Source organism: Gopherus flavomarginatus, chromosome 7 (assembly GCF_025201925.1).
Source record: "Gopherus flavomarginatus isolate rGopFla2 chromosome 7, rGopFla2.mat.asm, whole genome shotgun sequence".
In the NCBI taxonomy this organism is placed as follows: Eukaryota; Metazoa; Chordata; order Testudines; family Testudinidae; genus Gopherus; species Gopherus flavomarginatus.
The window spans coordinates 81987228-82009309 of record NC_066623.1 but is presented as its reverse complement, the minus strand read 5'-3'; the positions used below and the strand labels follow the sequence as shown (position 1 = coordinate 82009309).

The 22082-nt window shown below is 42.9% G+C and overlaps 2 protein-coding genes across 5 annotated transcripts in view; both read right to left on the bottom strand.

The window, feature by feature from the left end:
* The window catches only part of ABCA4 (ATP binding cassette subfamily A member 4), a 127207-nt gene extending 113172 nt beyond the window's left edge, over positions 1–14035 (bottom strand). Inside the window, exons 1-2 of the mRNA XM_050960927.1 lie at positions 13974–14035; positions 2794–2888 (exon numbers count right to left, since the gene is read on the bottom strand). Coding sequence (XP_050816884.1) covers positions 2794–2859 — 66 coding nt within the window. The 5' untranslated portion in view covers positions 2860–2888; positions 13974–14035. The remainder of the gene's footprint in view (positions 1–2793; positions 2889–13973) is intronic.
* Positions 14036–18709: 4674 nt separating this feature from the next.
* Positions 18710–22082, bottom strand: part of ARHGAP29 (Rho GTPase activating protein 29) — a 77108-nt gene continuing 73735 nt past the window's right edge. For all 4 annotated transcript variants that reach the window (XM_050960935.1, XM_050960932.1, XM_050960936.1 and 1 more), the window contains 2 exons: positions 21853–21972; positions 18710–20599 (listed from right to left, as the gene is read on the bottom strand). In XM_050960935.1, coding sequence (XP_050816892.1) covers positions 19692–20599; positions 21853–21972 — 1028 coding nt within the window. In that variant the 3' untranslated portion in view covers positions 18710–19691. The remainder of the gene's footprint in view (positions 20600–21852; positions 21973–22082) is intronic.

Below are 22082 nucleotides of genomic sequence, written 5' to 3'. Positions count from 1 at the left end.
AGGTCCTTCACCCGGAGTGAGTGAAGACCCTCCCCCCCCACCGCCAAAGACCCAATAGGGAACCACGCAGTAAGTACATGGCCCACGTGTCTGTCTCCTTCCCCTCATCTGACCCCAACCCACGTCCTGCCCCCGACTGCCCCCCTCAAAACCTGTAACCCATCAACCCCCCCACTCTGTTTTCCCTGACCACTCCCTCCTGAGATCCCCCACCTTAACTGTCCCCCAGGACCTCACCCCCTAAACAACTTGCCCCGCTCCCTGTCCCCTGACGGCCCCGACCCCATCCACCACCACCCCGAAAGACCCCTGGAACTCCCACGCCTACCCAACCCCCTCATTCCCCATCCCCTGACCGCCCCCTCAGAACCTCCGTCCCCTCCAACAAACTGGACAAAGGCTGGAGGAGGAGCCGGTGGGAGGGTGGGTGAGACTGCTGGAGGGGGTTTCAGTTGGGAGGTGACTGGGAAAACTGAGGGAGCCCCTGGGCTTGGGTGTAAGCTCCCTGCTCCCCAGATGGACCTGACTGAGGGGGTCCTGTTGTCTGTACCTATGAGCTTTGATTTGGACTGGGTTCCTGTTGTCTAATAAACCTTCTGTTTTACTGGCTAGCTGAGAGTCACAGTGAATTGCAGGAGGAGGGGGGTGCAGGGCCCTGACTCCCCCACACTCCATGACAGCAGCAATGGGAGAGGGGACAAGCAGATTTAACATGGAGACAAGCAGATTGATGGATTGGATCCTGCAGTCCTTAAAAACCCAGGTAGTCTAGTCTCCATTGACTTCAAGGTTTGAAGGAGCTATTGTAGAGGGCACAATGGCTGCTGTATTTCCTGCAGGTGCTGCTATTTCCAGTGCCGCCTTTTTTATTAGTTTTTTTAAACCACAAAATATTTGGTGTTCGTATGAATGTAAAAGATGCTCTGTGAAACCTGATTTCATATCGGTAAGTCTCAGCTGAGTTTGCAAAATTGCACGCAACATTAGAGGTGGCCTAAAGCAGTTTCAACTAAGATCCGGTGGCAGATGACTGTGTTTTTATTATAGGGCTCAAAGACAAAGGCACACACAGGGAACCATTTCAATCCATCCCATGATTCTGTGATAGCCACAGGAATGTCTCACTTACCATAGTTCATGTCTCGTTTAAGCCATATTGTCTTTAATTAGGGTTACCATACGTCCAAGTTTTCCTGGACATGACCCCTTTTTTCCCATCCTCTGTTCTCCAACTAGGCAGATTTTTGAAATAAGAGGAAATATCTGGGATTTTTTCTGCTCCCAACATTGCAGCTCAGAAGGAGCAGTCTCCATGCCTTGATTGGTCCCTCCCCTGCATTCTGCCTGCCCTGGGCCCAGCCAGTCTGCCAGGTAAGCAGAGCCACCAAACGCCTCTATGCTGGACCGCCTGTCCTGTTGCAGGGCCTCAGAACCCAGCCAGGAGCGGTGACAGGGCCTGCCCTGGCTCCCTGCCCTAAGGATGGGGCGAGGCCTGCAAGGAAACTCTGATGAGCTGGCACTGCATCCTGGGCCTGTGCCAGCCACCCAGCTGCCATGACAGGGAGCACAACACTGCCACCCAACTTGAGTGTGAGGCCACAGGTACCCCCTCCAGCATCCATCAGGTACTTCCTACAGCACCCTCCAAATACCCGCTCCCAGGATGCACACCCTAGTACAGCACTCCTCCCCCACAAAATACCCCCTCAAGCAGTCCCCAGTACTCCCTCCTAGGACACACACAACCCACCAGCATCCCCCAAATATTCCCTCCAGCACCCTACCTCCAGCTCCACTTTCCCCTCTCCCTCTTCGTGGTAGTGTCCTCTATTTAGGAACTTGAAATATGGTAACCTATCTTTAGTTAGAAATATAGGGCCTGATCCTGTGAACGGCTGAACTCCCTCAGCTTCCTTTGACCTGAAGCCAGTAGAAACGGAGAGCTTCCAGCACCGCAGAGAACCAGACTGTAAAGGCTTGTCTACGCTGGCAATTTACAGAGTTGCAACTTTCTCGCTCAGGGTGTGAAAAAACACGCCGCTGAGTGCAGCAAGTTTCAGCGCTATAAAGCTATGCTCCTGGTGCTGGTAGCTACGCCTCTCATGGAGGTGGTTCTCTCCCAGCACTGTGCCAGGACCACACAAGCCAAGTTAAAGCACTGCCGCTGCAGCACTTTAGCGGTGCCAGTGTAGACTAGTCCTAAGATAATTTGGTTTAAAGAAATAAAAAATGAACAAAGGTAAATAAGGCATTTATGTAATATGTATTAGTTGCTCTGTCCTAGAGAAATTATTATGGGAAAGGATTTAAAATGTTTCTCCAATTCCTGCTTACCCTGTTACTGTTATCATTCAACCATGTAATAAAAAAATTTGAGCTTCACTTTGTGCAGTTGGATTCACATCTAAATATAAGTGAACGAGTGGCAACATTAAGATTTGGAGCCAGACTTGCTCTAAGTTGTGGGGTGCACAAGTCAATTTTTTGGTGCCTATCTTTACAGCCAAGCACCAAAACCTCAGTATCCAGAACTATCTTCACTGAATGCCATGCTGTTTGTCAGATACTCAGTACGATGACCTCTGTTCTAAATTTACTCTGTAAAGTGCATCTCGCAAACAAATGGACTAAGCCTCTGAGGACAGGCCTACAGACACAGCACAGCCGATTTCACTCTCTGGTTTGCATGGGTTTAGCAGGTTGATAAATGCACTAGTCATTTGACTATCTGCACTGTATTATTCTCAGCATGTTCTAAAGCAGAAACCTGAAGACTAAGGTTTTATCTTTTACCTTTTGCCTTTTCCTGAGTGTCCAGTTCTTCCACAGCAGAAGTCTGACCTGTGTAAGGAAGCTCATTGCTCTTCTGCATCAACAGCGTCACAAACCTGTAGTATAAAATGCATCCATCTTTATCTCTCACACCTGGGCTCAGATAATACCTGAAACAAAATTCTCAGCAGAATAACCGCCTTTAGCTTCTGTTCTTTTTACATCTCTCTTTTGCTTTCCTGGCCAGGGCTTTTCAATCATGCCTTATACATCTTGTTCTAGACAAATGTTGATCTACAGAATACGGTGTTTTTCTCTTGTTGGGAGAGTGGTTCTCATGACTCATTTTTCTGGGTCAATAAATGAGAGAACAGTTTTCAAATGAAAATATGGACCTCTTTTTACTCATTTCAACTATTACCCTGGCATGGAAGGAAACATTTGGATTTTCTACCTGTAACTACTTCCTTTTTTTTTTGGGTAGAATCAAAGATGACAATGAGTCAGTATGTTTGGTTAATCTAATATCTCTGATATCTGGATTTTCAGAAGTGTTAGAATAAAATCAGTATTAGTTACTTGACACTTCAAGGAAAACATTTAAGGTGAGTTTTTCATCACCTGAGAAAGTACTTAACCCTCAACCAAAGATAAAAAAAAGGCCAGCCTTGGACAGAAAACATGGCACTAATCATGACAAAACCTGGTAGAAATTACCTCTTTCTTTTCATTTTGAGCATGGAAGAGTTTGGGGCAGGAAATTTAAGACCAAATTTAGGTCACACTGACTGTGCTGCTTATCTGTCAGACAAACAGAGAAAAACTCCATAGCAGGACTTTTCATGCAAAATTATCAGCACTAATGCCTGGAGGGTTCTCATTCTTTGTAGGGTAACAGTTCCATATACTATTCAACATCATCCCATCAGCTCTAATTGCTCCTATTACAAACACAGCAGAAAAGGAAGTCAGATTGGCTATAAAAAGCTATTGTGACACAAGAGAGCAAATGGATTATATATAATGTTTTGAAAGGATGCACCTCTGCATCTGTGTTACCCTTGGGTGGAGGCTACAGGGAACCAACTGAACACAGTGTGGTTGCCTTATCTAACAGAGCTGGGAAAAAAAATTCTGACACATCATTTTTGGTGAAAAAACTAAGTTTTGGGTTGACCAAAACTATCTGTGAATTTGAGTCAAGTAGTTTCATCCAAAAAATCCACCCCCCCCATTTAAAACTTTATGTTTCAAAATGCAGCTATATTTTAAAAACAAAACCGGATCAAAACACTTTAAAACAAAACAAAAAGTTTAGTTTTTCATTGAATGAATTATTTAGTTTGGCCCAAAACAAGTATTGTTTTTTTTTTCAGTTTAGCCACCTAATCAAAACAAAACAAAATAAAAATCAATTATTCACACAAACAGCTGTTGAATGTTATAATAATGCTGCAACTGAAGAACTAAAGCTTCCTAATGGGTGTTAGCAGACTGAAGACCTAAAACAGATATCACACCCTGAGAGGGAGGTCCAGTATTTGGAGGGTGTATGTGTTTCCTTTCATACTGCTGGTAGAATTTGAGGCCAAACCTAACGCGCTACTTGTGCTGGGAAGGAACATTAATTGGGACTCTGGAAATGGAAGATGACCTGACAGAGTTACAGAAGAACAAAATATTGAATGCAAGGGAACAAGAAAACTTCTTCATAAAGATGCCTAAATCTTGTTCATCCATGTTCAGGTGAAAAGCAGCCAGCTACCCACCAGTTAAGCAGAATTTTACAGACAAGAGAGTGTAGAGACACAGATATTCATTTCTGGAGAGCTAAATGATAAAGCACTCAGATACATACAGAAACTCAAAGTCCATGTATCAGGTTCTTAGCAATATTGGTGAATTTAGTGGCTTGAATGTCCAGGAACACATCCACAGCTTGGATGAGTCATTCAGTCCTTTGTTCAGAGCATCAGTTTGCAGAAAAGTTACTCCAGAGGTAAGAAGCAAGAATGAAGACAAATTGGAGATGATGCAGATGCCCTTTATATTCCTTTTGCCATGTGGCTTGTTGTACTTCCCGTGCCCCAAACAAAAGCTTCACAGCACCCGGCATGGAAAAGCCTTAGGGTTCTATTAGGGTTGCCAAATTTCTAATTGCACAAAACACCCTTGTCTCATCCCTTTCCCTGCTCCTTCCTGAGGCCTTGTCCACCCCTTTTGAGGCTCCGCCCCTGCTCACTCCATCCCGCCCCCCCGTGGCTTGCTCTCCCCCACCCTTACTCATTTTCATTGAGGTTGGGGTTGGGGTGCAGGAGGTGGTGAGCATGTCAGTTGGGGATGCAGGCTCTGGGATGGGGCTAGGGATGAGGTGTTTGGGATCCAGAAGGGGGCTCCGGGCTGAGGCAGGGAGTTGGGGTATGGGAGGTGGTACGGACTCTGGGCTGGTGAGGGGAATGAGGGGTTTGGAGTGCAGGAGGGGGCTCCAGGCTGGGACTGAGGGGTTTAGGATGTGGGGGAGACTCCAGACTGAGGCAGGGGGTGAGGGTGTGGAAGGTGGTACAGACACTGGGCTGGGGATGCGGATTCTGGGCTGGGGCTGAGAGGTCCAGAGTGTGGAAGGGGGTTCCAGGCTGAGGCAGGGGATTGTGGTGTAGGAGGCAGTACGGGCTCTGGGCTGGGAGTATGGGCTCTGGAATACAGCCAGAAATGAGGAGTTCAGGGTGTGGGAGGGGATCCTGGCTGGGCCGGGGCGTTAGAGTTGAGGGAGGGGTGAGGGCTTTGGCTGGGGGTGTAGAATCTGGAGTTGAGCCAGGGACGGAGGGAGTTTGGGTGTGGGCTTAAGGGATGGGAGTTTGGGTGTGGGAGGGGGTGCAGGCTCTGGGAGGGAGTTTGGGTATGGAATGTGGTTCCAGGCTGGGGTGCGGGAGGAATTTTGGGGTGCAGGCTCTGGGCGGTGCTTACCGCGGGGGGCTCCCCATGAGCTGCAACATGTCCCTCGGCTCCTAGGCAGAGGCACAGACAGGCAGCTCTGTGCACTGCTTCCCCCCGCAGATGCTGCCCCACCTCCCATTCTCTGCAGTTCTCAGACAATGGGAGCTGGGAGCCGGCGCTTGGGGCAGGGTAGTGGCAGAGCATGGAGTGCTCGTGGCCGTCCCTCTGCCTAGGACCCAAGGGACATGTTGCCACTTCCAGGGAACCGCATGGAGCCAGGTAGGTAGCCTGCCAGCCTCGCACAAACTGGACTTTTAATAGCCCAGTCAGCAGTTCTGACCAGAGCTGCTAGGGTCTCTTTTCAGCTGGGCATTCCAGTTGAAAACCAGACACCTCGCAACCATAGGTTCTGTCCATAGGCATGCCCCTGCATGCTTACTGACTCATAAGGTGTAGTCCCTGGCTTTTTCAATGGGTTCATTGTACAACTGATGACCCTTGATGAGACAAGGAACAGGCCGCGCCGATGTCAGTCTATCTGGGGGTGTTACCCAGAAACACAGCACAAGTTCTGAAATGCAGATATAACATAAATATCTATAACTTATAGTACAAAGGTTATACAAACATATAAACAAGATCATCAGACTTGGCAAATCATAACATTTTCACTGATGCTTTACATGACATATCTGGCAAAAGTCATTGCAATTTTACAATATTGGTATTGGTATACAGTGTCTCAGTTCCATACAGTGTCACACCCACACCCAGCAGAGGCCGTTCAGTAGGGTGGGAATTAGGCATGCCTAGTCTAGCTCCCCCAGCCGCATGGAAAAGCTGCTCCACAGGCCTTCTGCAACAACTATGGACAGGAATTCGAGACTGTGTTTATGCCTATACATACTGCCTGGCAATGGCCCCTACCATAGGTGCCAATTTTTCCCATCGCTGGTGGGTGCTTGTGCAACTCCTGCCCTGACTCCACCCCTGCCCTACCCCATTTCAAGCTCTTCCCAAAAGTCCCCACCCCACCCCCTCCCTATTCCCTATTGGACCCCTCCCCAAATCCCCATCCTGGCCCCACCTCTTCTCCTGAGCACACGGAGTTCCCCCTCCTCCTCATTCCCTCCCAGCACTTGCCACTGTGAAACAGCTGTTTTGCAGCACAAGCGCTGGGAACCAGGGGGGAAAAGCAGGCACGCGGCACACTCAGAGAATAGGCGGAGGCAAGCTGGGGCAGGAGGGGGAGCTGCTGGTGGGTGCAGAGCACCCACCAATTTTTCCCCGTGAGTGCTCCAGATCCGGAGCACCCACGGAGTCGCCAGCTATGGTCTCCCACATATACTATTCCTCTTTCTGGCTCCATTAGCTGAGCCATTCATCAGCTTGTTCATGTCTTAATGAGGGGTCTCTTAATCATACAGATAGTCATAAGCCTGTCCTATATAAGGTACACTGTACTCTATTTTACTATTGTCAGCAAAGGAAACTTGTAAAACAAGAATATAAGCAGTGTGAGGACTTCCACACAGGACAATTATATTCATCCTGGGAGATTTAGGTATTTTTGCCACAGTGTTCTGAATCGCGTTGAGATTTTCAGCAACAGGAATAATCTTGGGGAAGAGAAGGGACAGTAAATGGGGTAATCCAGACCCTGCTTAGAAATTTAATCAGTTAGTTAGATTTGCTGATGGTAGTAGGGAAAGAGTCATAATACAAGTGTTCCTCATCAGGGGAGGGACTCATTAACAAGGGACAAGCTAACAATCATGTGGAAATTCCCAAAGGAATCCCTTATTAAGACTGGAACAAACCACTGAATTCTTCATGTGACAGTGTCAAGAATCCACTAATGCTGAAGAATTAAAAGAAGAAGTTAAAGGGACTTTTCCTCTTGGCCTAAAACAAACTATTAAAGTCCCCTTTATGACAATAATACTTGAAGTATTTTTGGCACAGAAAACAAAAGAGGGAAGATCACAATCAGCTATTAAGTCACATTTCAACAATGGCTCCAGTTTTTCTGAAGATGAAGGAGAATATATTTTTGCTTCCAAAAGCATCATCATTAGTGAAGGCTTTACAAAAGGAAAGGACCTCAATTTCCTATTTAAAAAAATGAATCGTTTTAAAGATGTGGGTGCTAGATTGCCTTGAACTTGGCTTTTTAAAAATATTATAATTACACAGGCTGAGATTAGGACTCCTGCATAGGAAAAAGTCTTACAGTGATATAAGGACTAGGCAGAGAAATGAGATGAGACACAGATCTCAGATTCTGCAGCAGGACAACTTTAGTTTAGAATAACCCAGGGTATCCCCTAAGTATTCCTTCCTCCTGCCTGGAGGTTTGGCGAGACCTACAGAAAGAAGAGAATTGTAAGTTGTCAGATACAGGCCCTATTAGGTCAAATAGAGCAAAATACTATCATAAAATCATGGATAAAGAAATCAGGCTCAGAGATATGCAAACTTCTAATGAGATTAGTTTTGCTCTATCTTCAGTTTTAAAGGCAGCATGCCAGCGGGAAAGATCAGTGTAGACTTGAAATCGTTGTATTAATGAGCAATCTTAACTGTCAGCTTCCAGTAGCAGGTACTAGAAGAAATACAATTCTCCAGCACGTTAAAACTTGAATTGTTTATTTTATTTGGGGGTGGGGCATGGGGGAAACAAATTACAAATTGGTAATTCAGTTTTGAATGAAAAAGCTAGTGCAAATTCATGTCCATTATTATTTAGAATGCTACTTAGCTCCCTCCTGATGCTCATGCACACACAGGATGTGAGCTAGATACATTGCATGCGTTCATTTGTGCTTTGTTAATTTTCCTTTTACAGGAAGTGATTTCCCTTCCAGGAGTCTTGACAAAAAGGGCCAAGAAAAATAAAATAGTTCTATCATAAGAGTATTAGCAAAGCGTGGGAAGTCTCTTCCAAGGTTCCTGCTTATAGGAAAATCAAAAAATAACAGCTCTTGTTCAGTTTTCTTTGCTGGCCTATTAGAGTAGAAGAATTATTTTTATATCCTAGAAAGAAAACCCTGTCCCTTATTGGCTGAAGACAGTCATATGACGAGTCAAGAACTTTCTATACTGTACTTCATCTGAGATCTGCAGTACTAGGGTCTAGAAAAGAGTTAAGGATATTGTGTATAAGAATTAGTGCATCTCAACTGGCTCTTGAGCAGTAAGCAATGGCTTTCCTTTATCTTATCCTGGAGCCCGGTAGTAAAGCCACTCTTTCAGTGGTTAGCAAGGGATCCCTTATAAAACACTACACTATCAATGACTCCACATTATCAAGGGCTGACCAGTGTATCTCTAAGCAATATAGAAACAACAAAGTTTAAAGAATATCTACAGCATGCTCAACTCTGCTTTAGGAATTTGAGCAACAGAATATCCATTGCAGATTTCTTCCCCTTCATTTGCTTAGCAATAGTTCACTTGTTCATTAGCTCTGAGAAATTCCTGTTCCCTCCAAAATTGTTCCTGTACATGATCACTACCCTTCAGAACTTAAACAGCAAACTGCCTAAAATGCCAGAAATTCCTAGCTAGATGCATGTTTGACAAGACAGATCCAGGGAAAGAAAGGATCTTTTGCCCTTATATAAAAATCTCATCAGTCCATACCACTTTCACCACTTTTGCTGAGCTCTAGGTGTCTGATAAAGTGGCATACGTCTCACCTTTTTCTACTACAACCTAATTGTCTTGTGGGAATTTTGTAGGCTCTGTAGATAAATCAGATTCTCTTGATGTTCAGGCCCAGTAACTTGGAGATTCAATTGCCCATAAAGGACATTAAATATAATTGACATATTGGATGGATGTATACTCTCAAAACTCAGTTCTGTTGCCATATTACTCTTGCTAAGGATTCCAGACAGGTTCACTTTATACCTTAGATTTGTTTCCATTGTGCCCCTGCATTTCTCAGGTCTGACATTTTCAGAAATACCTGTAAGATAAGGTCAGTTTGTCCTCTCTGTCTGCCTTTCAATTTCCTCACGGATCATCATTCTGTAGAGGTAGGGACAGGAAGAAATAAAGGTAGAGGCCACACAATATGGCTGGAGAGCCAATATGTCTCTCTGCAGGCTGATGAAGTCCACTTTCCATCCTACTCTTCCCTCTAGATTTTAAAGTTACCAACATTTCTTCCATAATTCAGCGACAAGCTCACTGAAGAATACAGTATATCAGGCTGACAGGAAGCTGACTGCAGTGTTGATGTAGCCGTGTTGGTTCCAGGATACTAGAGAGACAGGGTGGGTGAGGTAATATTTTTTATTGGACAAACTTCGGTTGGTGAGAGTGACAAGCATTCGAGCTAAAAGAGCTCTAAGGAAGTGGACTATTATCTGTGTTCTGACTCAGAGCTCCACAGAGGTGCATTCAAGAAGCTCAGTGGTAAGTTGTGTCCTACTCTACTTATTTAGAGTTTAGTAAACAAAAGTTACATAGTGGGCCTGGATGGTTCATCCCAAGTCTCAAGAACAACTCAGTTTTGCCCAGTGGTCTAGAGCCAAAAGCAGTGCTCCACAAAACGAACAAGTACAGCATAGCTCCAGATCGATACGAGTTGGGGCACATGAGTATTGCAGCATCAGCTGCTCATGTCAGCCTCTGGCTCTCCACAGGCACCGCCACAACCTACTCCACTGCCTCAACCTTGTGCTCCAGGTGAAGCATTTCTTGCTGAGTAAGGACCAAGAGTGGAGTGCTCATCCAGGGAGAAAAGGACTTAGAAATGGGGAGTCTGGCCTTTTACTGGGCTCCCAAGGCTTTTCACAATCTTGCACAAGCTGTTGTATCATGGAGTTCTGCCAGGAACCATGGCACCATCTAACTGCAACAATGTGTGGATGCAGGGCATTCAAGGACTTCTACCATCAGTTTGATGGTCCTGGTTTAGCTTCGGTTGGACAGATGTTCAGATTACAACTGGGCACCCTTGCTGTAGACTCACCAAAGAGATGAGGAGTGGAATGAGGCCTGGAGACAGAGGTCCATTCAGGCCAGGGTGAGATACATTGGCAATGCGGAGCGGGGGAATATGCCTGGCTTCTGCCTTGTGCTGCCTTGTGCTACACCTGTTCTGTGGATAAACAGATGACAGTCTCCAAGGCCGTCAACAATCCAAGACTTCACACATTCAACAAATGAATATTAAACTTTGTAACCAAAAGTCAATTGTTCTGAGAAAGGAGGCATCGGTTGCTGATCGCATGCCTGCACAGAAGGCTGCATCTGACAAACAGATTAAATTAAACTGTAATCGCCCTAATTAGATAATACCATCACATTGGAAGGTGGGGTGAATTTGCTTTTCAGTTCCCTTGCCTAGGCTGTGCTTGTGACCTACTTCTGCTGTGTGTGAAGGGTGGGATTTATGAGAACAAACTTGAAATGTTTTTGTGGAGCATTTCAGTACACACCGGGATTTGCAAACTCAAACTGATAGCACCTACAGTTTGAATACAGGATCTTAGCTAGCCCCACTACAGTCAGCATCTTATCATTAAGGATTTCCAAACCATCCTTTATTGGTTGCTGGTAAATGAGATATTCCACTTAAAGTAAATAGACTATAATAATAAGCGCATGTAACGTAAATGCATATTTGAAAATATGCCCTTGTACTATTCTTATCAGGGATGGCGTAAAGCTCTCTATGATGTGTGTGTATATACATGTTCACACAATTCATGCATGAGTTTGGGATGGCTGCATGACTTATAAATTACAAAGCCAGAAGTGAGTCATGCTGGTCACTCTGAGTCCCAGTAAAACCTTTAAACCATCCCAACTCCATCATGTATTCCAAACATGCCACAATTTTAACAGAGAAGCTATTTTTAATATGGCAAAGTATTACTGGGACACTTTTGTTCCTTCAGTTTGCAAAAGGGGAAATTTCCATAAGTGTCATAAGTCCAACCAATTTAGGAGAGAGCCCTCCAGCAAATCTAGGGAAGACGAGTTCACATCCCTGCTGTTTTTAAGATAAGCACAAGCAGGAAAAAAAATTAGAAAAAATAAAGTGTGTGTTGCACAATCTCATGCTAGTACCGTAGTTAATACACCCCTCTGTGTGGTAGTGGAAAAAAGGCTGCCAGTGTTCTGCAGTCTCAGAGACAATGCCACTTATTTATAGCTTCCATACAATTAGTTACTATATGTCTTGTCTTGCAGACAGAGGTCAGGAACCCTGCCCCCTCCTAGCCCCATATGGACCCACATTTTAATAAATGCTTGCACATTTTGCCGAGCTAAGCTTACACATAAAGGTATGTACACATGCCAATTCCCCATGGACACGTGCTCACTGGGGCTAGGGCTTCCAATGGAGTTTAAGGGAGTTGGGTGCCCCAGCAACTCCTTTTAAATTCCTTTGAGAATTCCAGCCAGCCTGGAGGTTTTGCAGCACAAGTGAGATGAGCACACAGAAATTTGTCCTTTTTTGCCCCTACATCAAACCAAGTACCTCTTATATTAACATTATATGGGAGACATGAAGGCTAAGGGTAGAGAACTGATACACAAAGGCTATTTTCACTTTCACAAAAAAGACCTGTAACAACTTAACAAGCCTGGCTAGGAGCCATTTTCCCCGTGTCTGTGCCTGGGCAGATGCCTCAGTGCAGCATGACCCTACATCATCCAAAAGCAACTTCCCTTCTTCTGAAGCAATTCATTTTAGACATGCAAGTATGAGCAGAGAATCTTTCGAGTTTTAAACATTTCTTTGAATACTAGGAATGTGTTCTCATCTAACCCTGGGGAGCTGGGCTTTAGATACTATTTGTTCATCTCTATAAGACAAAGGGCATCAAGGGAGTATGGGCTTCAACTCAGATCTGTTCTGATCAATTTTCAGAAAGAGCAAATTAGAATCCATTCCTCTCCCTGGAGTCACAGCAGGCCAGTAAGGTACTGTCTTAACACTCTAGAGAAATATTTAAAAATCAAGATGTCTACATATCATAGATCACTGCCCCAAAGTGCTTACAATCTAAATGACAACATACAGATGGAGGATGGGATGCAACACAAAGCAAGTGATGGAGTGGTGATGTATCTTGTTGGTTTTATAAGTTTCTTGATTGTATCATTCATTTTATCTTTTTCAGTTTTAGAAGGGTTTATGTATTTTGTGACCACTTCCCTTGTGGTGGGCTGGAGTGCTTCTTAGGCTCTGAAGAAGCACGTAAAGAGAGACTTAAAGGAAGGGATGGAGTTGTGATGGGCTGGATCAGAGACGGCATTACAGGGATATGAAGCCAGATGGAAGTAAATATGGAGATGAGAGAGGGAAGGAAATGGAGGGGAGTGGAAGGGGAAGGTGGAGCAGAGAAGCTCACGGGACCAATATTGTGCCTATTGTTGCTGATATAACAATGTGAAGAGATCATCGATACAAAATCAGTGAAGAGAAGGAGGAAAGGGCCAAGGAAACCTCCTTCTAAAGACAGCAGTTTAAGAATCAAAGAGCAATCAGAGTACTACTGAATCCACTGCACGTCACAACAAGGACACACTTAGCACCACAAACTGATTCCTCCTGCAGCGTGTACCCGGAAAGTTGGGCAATATAGAAGATCCGTATATGGATGGGGCACATACTTGTAAAACAAGTCCAAAGCATGCTTGATGCACACATAGTGTATCTGTTCTTTGCTTATGCCCAAAGCCTGATTTTACACAAGAATGATTCCATTCAGGCCAGTTGTGTTGTGTGTGAGGAAAGCAAGCAGGATTTGCCCACGCTATTTAACACTGTTGACCTTTGATGCCTTTGAATGGCGAGGGCTGTTCCTCTCTCTTTTAGAGAGTCACAAACATTAAGATTTTTCCAGATTCCTTTGTATCACCATCATAGAAATGGACTTCCAAAGCAACATTTGCCCCTTAGAAATGAACTTTTGTACAGACAAGTTGGCCTCTACAGCCTCCTCCTGGGAGTTGTACTGATACCACCCACTTTGGTTTTGTTGTTTTCATTTTTGTATAAGTAGCAGCAGCATATCATTAATAGACAACACTCAAAAAGCTTTTGCAATTGAACCCTGAATTGGTTTGCTCGTTTCTCTACCACACTCTGAGCACTTCACAGAGCATGTGAAGTCAGCATTCAAATTGACTCAATTAGGCCCTTGCCAGAGTCCAGAAATTAAAGAATTCATGGATTTACAAGAAAAAGCAAGGATTTAACTAGTAACAATAAAAGCCTGGAAAAGTCACCAACTTACCTCACGTACGAAGAGGCATGGAGAGCATTACCCTGCTAGAGGAAATTAAAAGGTTTCTGAAGGGATGTTCAGCATGGCTGGAAAGGAATGCATCTCTTAGGAGCAGTCAGCACTTGCAAAATAACACAGCTCAGTTGTAATAAGATTGTTTTAATCCCCAGCTTGATGTGGAACAACTCAGTCTGAGAGTGTAAGCGCTGCTGCATGAAAAACAAACATATGATGTACACTGTGCACATACTACGGAGCCTGCACCAGAAAATTGATCCTTCCTTGAGAATTGTCTTGTGACCTGAACAAATGCTACATTTGAAACAAGGATTTCAGGACTACAGCTCCAGTAGCATTAGGGACCCCTGCAAAACAGAGTTGTTATGACTAATTGGGTCAGGAAGTTATGGAAATCAGCACTCTACCAAAGGTCCAACAGGACTGCATAAGTATAGTATACCTAGAGAGAATGTAATTACTATGCAAATCAGGCACATGGAAAACAGCTTGCCAAAGGGCTTGCCCACAGGATAACAACAGACTGACTGACCCCAAGCCCTATCGCAGTTGGCAAGCTTATGATAATATCGTAAAGGCAGTTCAGTCATTATAAGCTCTTAATTGCATTGAATATTGTCTAAATGTGAGTTCCCTATGAGATTTGCATTAAAACCTAAAGAAATTATATATAAAATTAGCATCTCCAGTTAAAAACAAAGCCAACATCTTCTCTGCAAGGTTTGTAAGAGGTAATGTGGTCTAGGACAGCGTCTCAATCTATTCAGTGTGCTGACCCCTTCTTTGAAGTCAATATTTGTCACAATCCCCCACCCCATTATATTTACGGAAAAAGTAAAATGTATCAATGCTAACAATGATCAGTCTATAAAACTAATGGGTGTGCGTGTCTTGAGACTGACAGAATACTGGAGCTTCAAGGGTGAGGGTGTGCAGAGTGAGAATTTGTTTGCACCTCATAGTCCCAATTTTTTTTTGTGACCCCCCCTTTGGGGTCATGACCCACTTAAACGCTGGTCTAGGAGACTGGGAGTCAGAAGGACTAGGCTCTATGTCTGACTTTGCCACTAGCTTGCTGAGTGACCTTGGGGAGGTCACTTTACCTCTGTGCATCTATTGCCCCTCCCACCCTCTGTCTTGACTGTTTAGATAATAAGCTCGTTATGGCAAGGCCTTTCTAGCACAGCTGAGCTCCCATCTCAGCTGGGCTTCCTAAACACTACTGTTACACAAACAGCAGGTGATCTTGTAATGGCAAATTATATTTTTTTTAACCAGATGAAACCTAGCATACAAGATTTTTCTAAATTACACAAAAGGGGGAAAAAGATTTTCAAGTAACAAAAAGGTGAACCAATTTGTTGTATTTTCATAAATACAGGGAAACGTGAACAGAAATTAGTTCAAATACTTTAAAAACAAATTTAAATGACAATTTTATTTTTAAAGCGCAATGAATTTACACTAATAACTGTAAATAAAGCAGTTTTATATTATAGCTTTGTGCTAGAATAGCCTTGCAAAATGGTCACAAAAATCTTTCCCACAAGATTGAGCAGCCATACCGACCAACTTAGCCTGCATTCCTTACACTGGCTACCTAGAAAATGGCAGATTTCATTAAAAACATTTCTTGGCAAAGGACCTGAGTTCTCAAATATTCATAAGTCTCCAGCTGCTGATTAGCTGGACTCTGACATTGGCCTCCTTTTGGGAGGCTTTACCATTGCATGGGGGTTAGCAGGTGATTGAACCTTTGTTGTAGTAGCTTCTAAAGTGCATAACGTACTCCCACTGGATGCAGGGTTACCAGGAGCATGAGTCAGCGCAGAATTTGGATGGACTCTTCACTTTCTGGCAATATGGAGGATATAGAGAAATAGTTCTCCATATTTTGTCAGGAAGAAATATAACTAACACACTTGGAGTGGAAACTGTACCTAGCATTCATCAGTTATGCTGTGGGAGCCCAATACATTTCATAGACACCATGCACTTTTTTATTTTTGGAAACTAGACAGCCCTGCACTGTGGATAGCTAACTAGAGGAGGGAATAGGAATGGCTTTCCCTTATTGCTATACAAGGTTACAGTTCAGGATTTAGTACATTAACGAGCACACACAACTTACATGAATCTATTCTCTTGTACACAGAGTCAGCCACATTCTCACACACTGAAAATTTTCTCCCCATTTGAAACACCATCTGAAGGAGCTTTGGCCAACAGGGTAAGTGAAACACAGATCAAGGGATCTCTCTTTCAGGAGGAGACTGGCCTTGATCAGTCAGTTTTTCAGTAAGTCTAAGAGGTTCACCATTTTCAGCTATCTGCTGTGCATCTGTCAGTGAAATTGTACTTCTTTCCTCCACCATCAGTTCTATACTCTTCCCTACCCCCAAATCCATCTGTCCCCCGGTCCTGTTCCAATCTCTCCTCATCTCTAGGACTCCCCCTTTCACACCTCATGGAAGTTCCTCTGTGTTGCTTCCCCATTAGTCAACTTTTCCTAACAGCAGCAGTGGGCCTAGCAAGCACAGAGACCTTTGGCCTCTGACTTTTGCATGGCTGACAATGTGAATCTGCACTGGTGCTGGGCTGGTTGGTTAGAGAATGGGTCTCCTTAGGTTTTTGAGGCTGGGGGAAGCAGGGTGGAAATAGTGGTTTCCCCACAATAATCAATTCCTAATGGTTGGATTGGGGAGTTGTCACAGAAGCCACTGTACAGTCTGGTGTGCTCTCCCATGGTACCACAACTGCCTGAGTGAGCAGCAGCCAGGCTAGTCTGAGAGGGCTGAAGTTATTTCAGACAAGGAGAGCGGACATTCATTTTTTTAAGCCATGCTATCCCTCTACATAGACTCCTAACAGCCCACTGTATAGAGCTAGCCTGAGGGTTTGGGGATAGAGATGATTCTTTGGAACACCCACCCAAATGTCATGACTCATTTTATGCGAAATGTGGGTATGGATTAGTACGCCACTAAGCTTCCTGCTGCAGAAATGAATGTCAGCTGCATATTTCTTCCAGCCCTCCTGACCAGTGTTTTACATTTCCATAGCTCTTGTCTAAGGGGAGTGCTAGAAACTTCAGCTATATTTTTAAAGGATTCTTTTTCACAAGGTCTAAAACCTCACTCAATGCTAAAAAGGAACACAATATCTTTGGTTCGGTGACCATTTGTTTTATGGTAGATACTACACCTAGCTGGCTGAGGATATTTTAAGGCAGCATAAGTGGCAATGTCTGGAAAGTATTTATATCTAGATGTGGCTGAAATTTAGAAATTAAAAAGTTTTCACTGAAAAATGGCCTTTTCTTAAAACCCTCTGAGAGCTATCGACATTGTCAAAATGTGTTTCTCCATACAAGTTGTGCTTTTGAACAAAAGACTGATATTTTTGATGTTTGATGTAATAGTAACATTTAAAAAATTGTATAAAATGACCCAATTTAACCCTTTAAAACGGAGTGCAAATTGTTCTCTTTTTCCTTTAAGTGAAAATAGTTTAATTTTTTGACCAACTCTACATCAGCAAAAGGGTTTGAAAGCAAAAACTCTGCCAGATTCAAAGTAACAGGTCATAAGTGAACACTAAAGTGACTTGGAGATAATAATTTATGCCTTCCTGAGGTGGGGTGTAGTAGAGCCCAGATTTCATGTGTTCAAAAAGAATGGAAGTGTGTGTCGGGAGCATGGCATTGGAATTGGAGGTATAAACAGTGGTGTGATATAATGGACTAGTAATACTGAAGATTAAGCTTCAGGGAATAAAAAAGGCAGAAGAGTTAGGAGACCCACCTGGTATACTATTACACAGTTATGTACATTATGGTGATCTGACACCTCAGAAGCATCTAGTATGGACTATTACCAGAGATGGTCTATTAGACTAGACTGACCACGGATACTAATTGCCAAACTGGCACTACAACTTCACAAAAAATAGCATTTCAAAATTCTATTAGCATTTCAAAAGTCATTAAGATAGATTAGTAAACTATGTAAAACATTCCCAAAGCGAAAGAAAAAAAAATCAGATGAGGCAGAGGAAAGATTTAATGATTACATTTAAATGTAAACACTATTTTATCTACTGGAGATTTTGAAAGTTTTATCATCACCATCCTCTCACTAGCTCTATGCCATGTCCACCACTTTGCCCACAGTCTTTTCAAGAATACCTACTATTTTTGCCCACAGATCAAGCTTATTCTTTCTTGAAGTGGAACCTGTTCTCACATCTCAAGAAGAAATCTTCAACTTCTCCTAACTTGTCATTTTTGACCTGCCTACTGCTGCCAAAATCAGACAGAATTTGCTACTAGCCAGGTTCTCATATAAATTGCTCTACTGCCTTTTAAGCCATGTGCTCAAATGAAAGAAATAATTCTGAACATCTCAGAACTGCTGTCATAGTTTTGCAAATGCTTCCCTGGGAAACTGGAAGTTCAGCTTTGTGAATCTAACATTTCTGTTCCAGCAACTAAGTTCAGGGTATAGCCACTGACTGCAGCATCAGGGTGTTTGTTTGTTTTGTTTTCAAGAAGGGAAGTTCGATGAGACCTTTAGTTTCTTCAAGCAGGAACAAAATGACTCCTCTTTCAAACTGAAACATGAAAGTATTTCAGTACAGATGTATTAATACTAAACCCTAGCAAAGACCAAGTCTGTATTTTAATAATTTAGAAGCAAAATATTACAGAAACCATGGAGTCAGCAAAATGTTAACAAGTTAATATATTTTTTAAGCAAATATAGCAGTGTACATATAAAACATTTAATACAAAGTGAAAAACCAATAGATGCACCTACTAATGCTGACATATATTTTTGTTATTTTCACCTATTTCACTGTATCGCAAAACTATATTCTTCATTTCAGTTACATTAGGCAAGAAGTGAAACTGGCCTACAGCAAGGGAAAGCACTGGCTATTTTGTAACCGGGAAGGACACCACCACTGCCAGGGGTACTCACCCGAAGGTCATCTTAACTAGCTAAGTTGTGTGTATTTGATCCACTCACTAAGTTATACTACCTGTAACTGGATATGAAGTCATTTCTGGTTTTCACTACTACAGCTCAGTAAGTGCATCTTTCTGTACAAATAACATTAAAGTGACAACACTGAAAACTGGCAACAGATGAACATATTGGCATAAAATATACATATATAATACACAATTATAGGCCATGTTGGCCAGTATGTAATTTATTCAGGAGCAAAGCTTTAATTGCAAAGACTGGAAAACTGAACAGAAGCTTTACAGAGCAAAGCACAAGCTTTGGTTTATGCTTAAACAGCTGAGCATCAAACTGTCCACCTTTAGTACAAATTCATATTGAAAAATGGCTCCTTCCATTGCTGCACAAAAGAGCAATCATTTCTTGCTATAAATATTGCATTTCACCCAGGGAATTGAAGCTCAGTGTCTTACCAAGTACACTTTCTGTACCTCTATCTACACTGGGAATGCATTTAAATAGACCTTTATGAAAATGTACTGAATTAAAAAAATTCAACTTCATTTTTCCTTAACAGTTTCCTCCCCCACTTTTAAAATGCTGTGTTGTGTGTATATATATATACACATAATTTCCAGTATGGCACAAAAGTGGGATCCTCAATGGGAGAGGAGGAAAAAAAAATCTATATGGACAAGATCAGTAAATTGTATTAACATTCCAAGAAGTATTTGCTGCCCTATACAAAATGAGCTTCCCTGTGTTCTAATTCTTGCATACGTTTTGGTCTTAGTCTCTTATAGGTGGGCTTCAGGTCCACGGGATGAAGGTCCTCTGAGCTCATTTTTTGTTGATTTGCACGCTGTCCAGGAGCACCTGATACAAGTGCAGAGTTCCTTATTAGTTTCACAGTGTTATCCTGGGCAAGAACAGAGCTAGCACTGGCTGCTGCACAAGCATTAGGAACATTTTGCTCCTCATTTTGCTTGGCTTTGTTATTAGAAGGTGGTTTATAAAAAGTTCCTGGTGGTGGCTGCAAAGTTCTTGGTGGTCTGAAAGCAGCAAGAGGATTAGAATCTGGACCATTCCCTTCTGTTGTCATCCTCACAGATCTGACAGGTCCAGTGCATGGCTTATTGGGAAGTATGGCATTCACTGAATTGTTACCAACGCTGTAGGATGAAGATAAGGCAGATGCATTCCCACTCTCATGGGCTCGGTTCTCTTGGGGTATATTGGTCATAATCATTGCTGTCCTTGGAGTCATATCATACTGTTTATACTGCTTGTCCCAAGTTTTCCTCAGAGTCTGTGTGTCGTAACAAGAAAGTCTGCAACAGGCATTAACAGCAGGAAGTGCCTTAGTCTCTGAAACCTCTTCAATGGTAGGACTCCTGCCAAGCTTTTCTGGACTTAAAACTGCTACATTTCCTGAGTTTCTCTCATTCAAAACACACGGAGGAAGCATTCGATCTACAGGTAAACTCACAGGACGAATAACTGGCTTTGTCCTTGGAGATCGTAACTGGACTTTGGTTATTTGGCGATTAGGTTTTATAGGTAGCAAATTATTGACTTTACAGCCATCTTCAGCTAGAGCAAGACAGGGTTCATTGTCTTTGTCTGAAACTGGAGTCAGAGCATTGCCTAGAGGGAACATAAATGAGTTTTACTTTGTCATTTTCACTAGATAATACGTCACAGATTCAGTGCAACTTTGACCATTTGGGCTTATTAATATACCCAACTGCATATGATAGCTGAAGAAATAGAAATAAGTTTATTTTGAATTTTGTGACCTCAAAATTGAGGCAACAAGTCACTGTAGAACCCATTAGTGCCTGTAAGGAGTTAGACTGCAATTCCACAAGTGTTTTTTAAACCAACCCCAACGCATTGTTACCAAGCCCTTCACCACCAAAATAACAGTTGAAATAGCATTTCCTAGAAGTTGTATGTTTCCCCTTCTCCAGTCTATTGGACTCAAAGAACAAGAATTTGATAGAATCAAGTATGAAGTGCCATGGAAACTACACACACATTTTAAAAAGAGATTGAGGTGGTTGTGCAGTTCCAAGTACTCATCAACATGCGCCACCCCACCTCCGTGGAAGCAACAAACCCTAAAAATACACTTTTTAATCCAGATGTATACTTTACAGCTTATTCAGAAGAATAAGGGATTTTGCCTCATCATGCTGGATAACACTAACTAATCCTGCTGGACCACTGTTTCATTGTATTATTTATTAACTAATAAGCCTACTTCTTTTGAAGGTACCTAATACAAATCCAGTACAGATAAAACAAATACTGGACTACTGCATCTGATCTAAGTCATGAACAGAGTCCTGGTAAAGTGTGTCTTTTTCATAATGTAAGCCACAAAAGGGGAAAAAATTGCACAGCAAGAAGTTGCAGAGTTATTGGCAAGAGTGAGCTTTGAGCATCCCACACTTCTCTACTCAAGCTTGGATAATACACACATGGAATCTGGAGAGGGGTGATGGACTGCTCCAGGCCTGGGCTTTAATTGGCCAAATTTGTAGTGAGGCACTTAGTTTTGCCTGACTCTTCTCCCAGGAAGTGGGGCTGCAAACAGCCTAACCTAGATTTAGGCAGATGTTCGAAGAGGTATTGCCCAAGGAGACATTTAGCTTGTCTAGACAACAACAAAGTATATTTTCTGCTGCAGTGCCATCCTCTCCTCCATTGCTCCCAAATTTTAATTTAGTTATTTGCTACTGTAAAAAGAGCTGTGTGTAGCCAGCAGTAGGCAAATAGTTGTTATTATATCTATGCACAAATGTATTACTGTTTTTTGCACAAAAACTATCTAGCACAAGGCAGACCTGCAAAAATGTTCTTTGGAAAATGGTTATATATTTAAAGCAGCTAACCTGGCTCTTTTGGAGTAAGAATATTAATATCCAGAACTGTGGTAGCTGGGGGTTCTGATGGAGAATTCCTCTTGCCAAAGTCCACCTCTTTAGTTCCAGTGAGTGGCAGTGAGATACGTTCTAGGGAAGAATAGAAAAGCAGCTGTTAAACACATCTTTGCTCCTGGGCCCCACTCCCTTTGCTGAAATCACCTATATAAATACAACAATCCAAAGACTGCAAGAGCCTG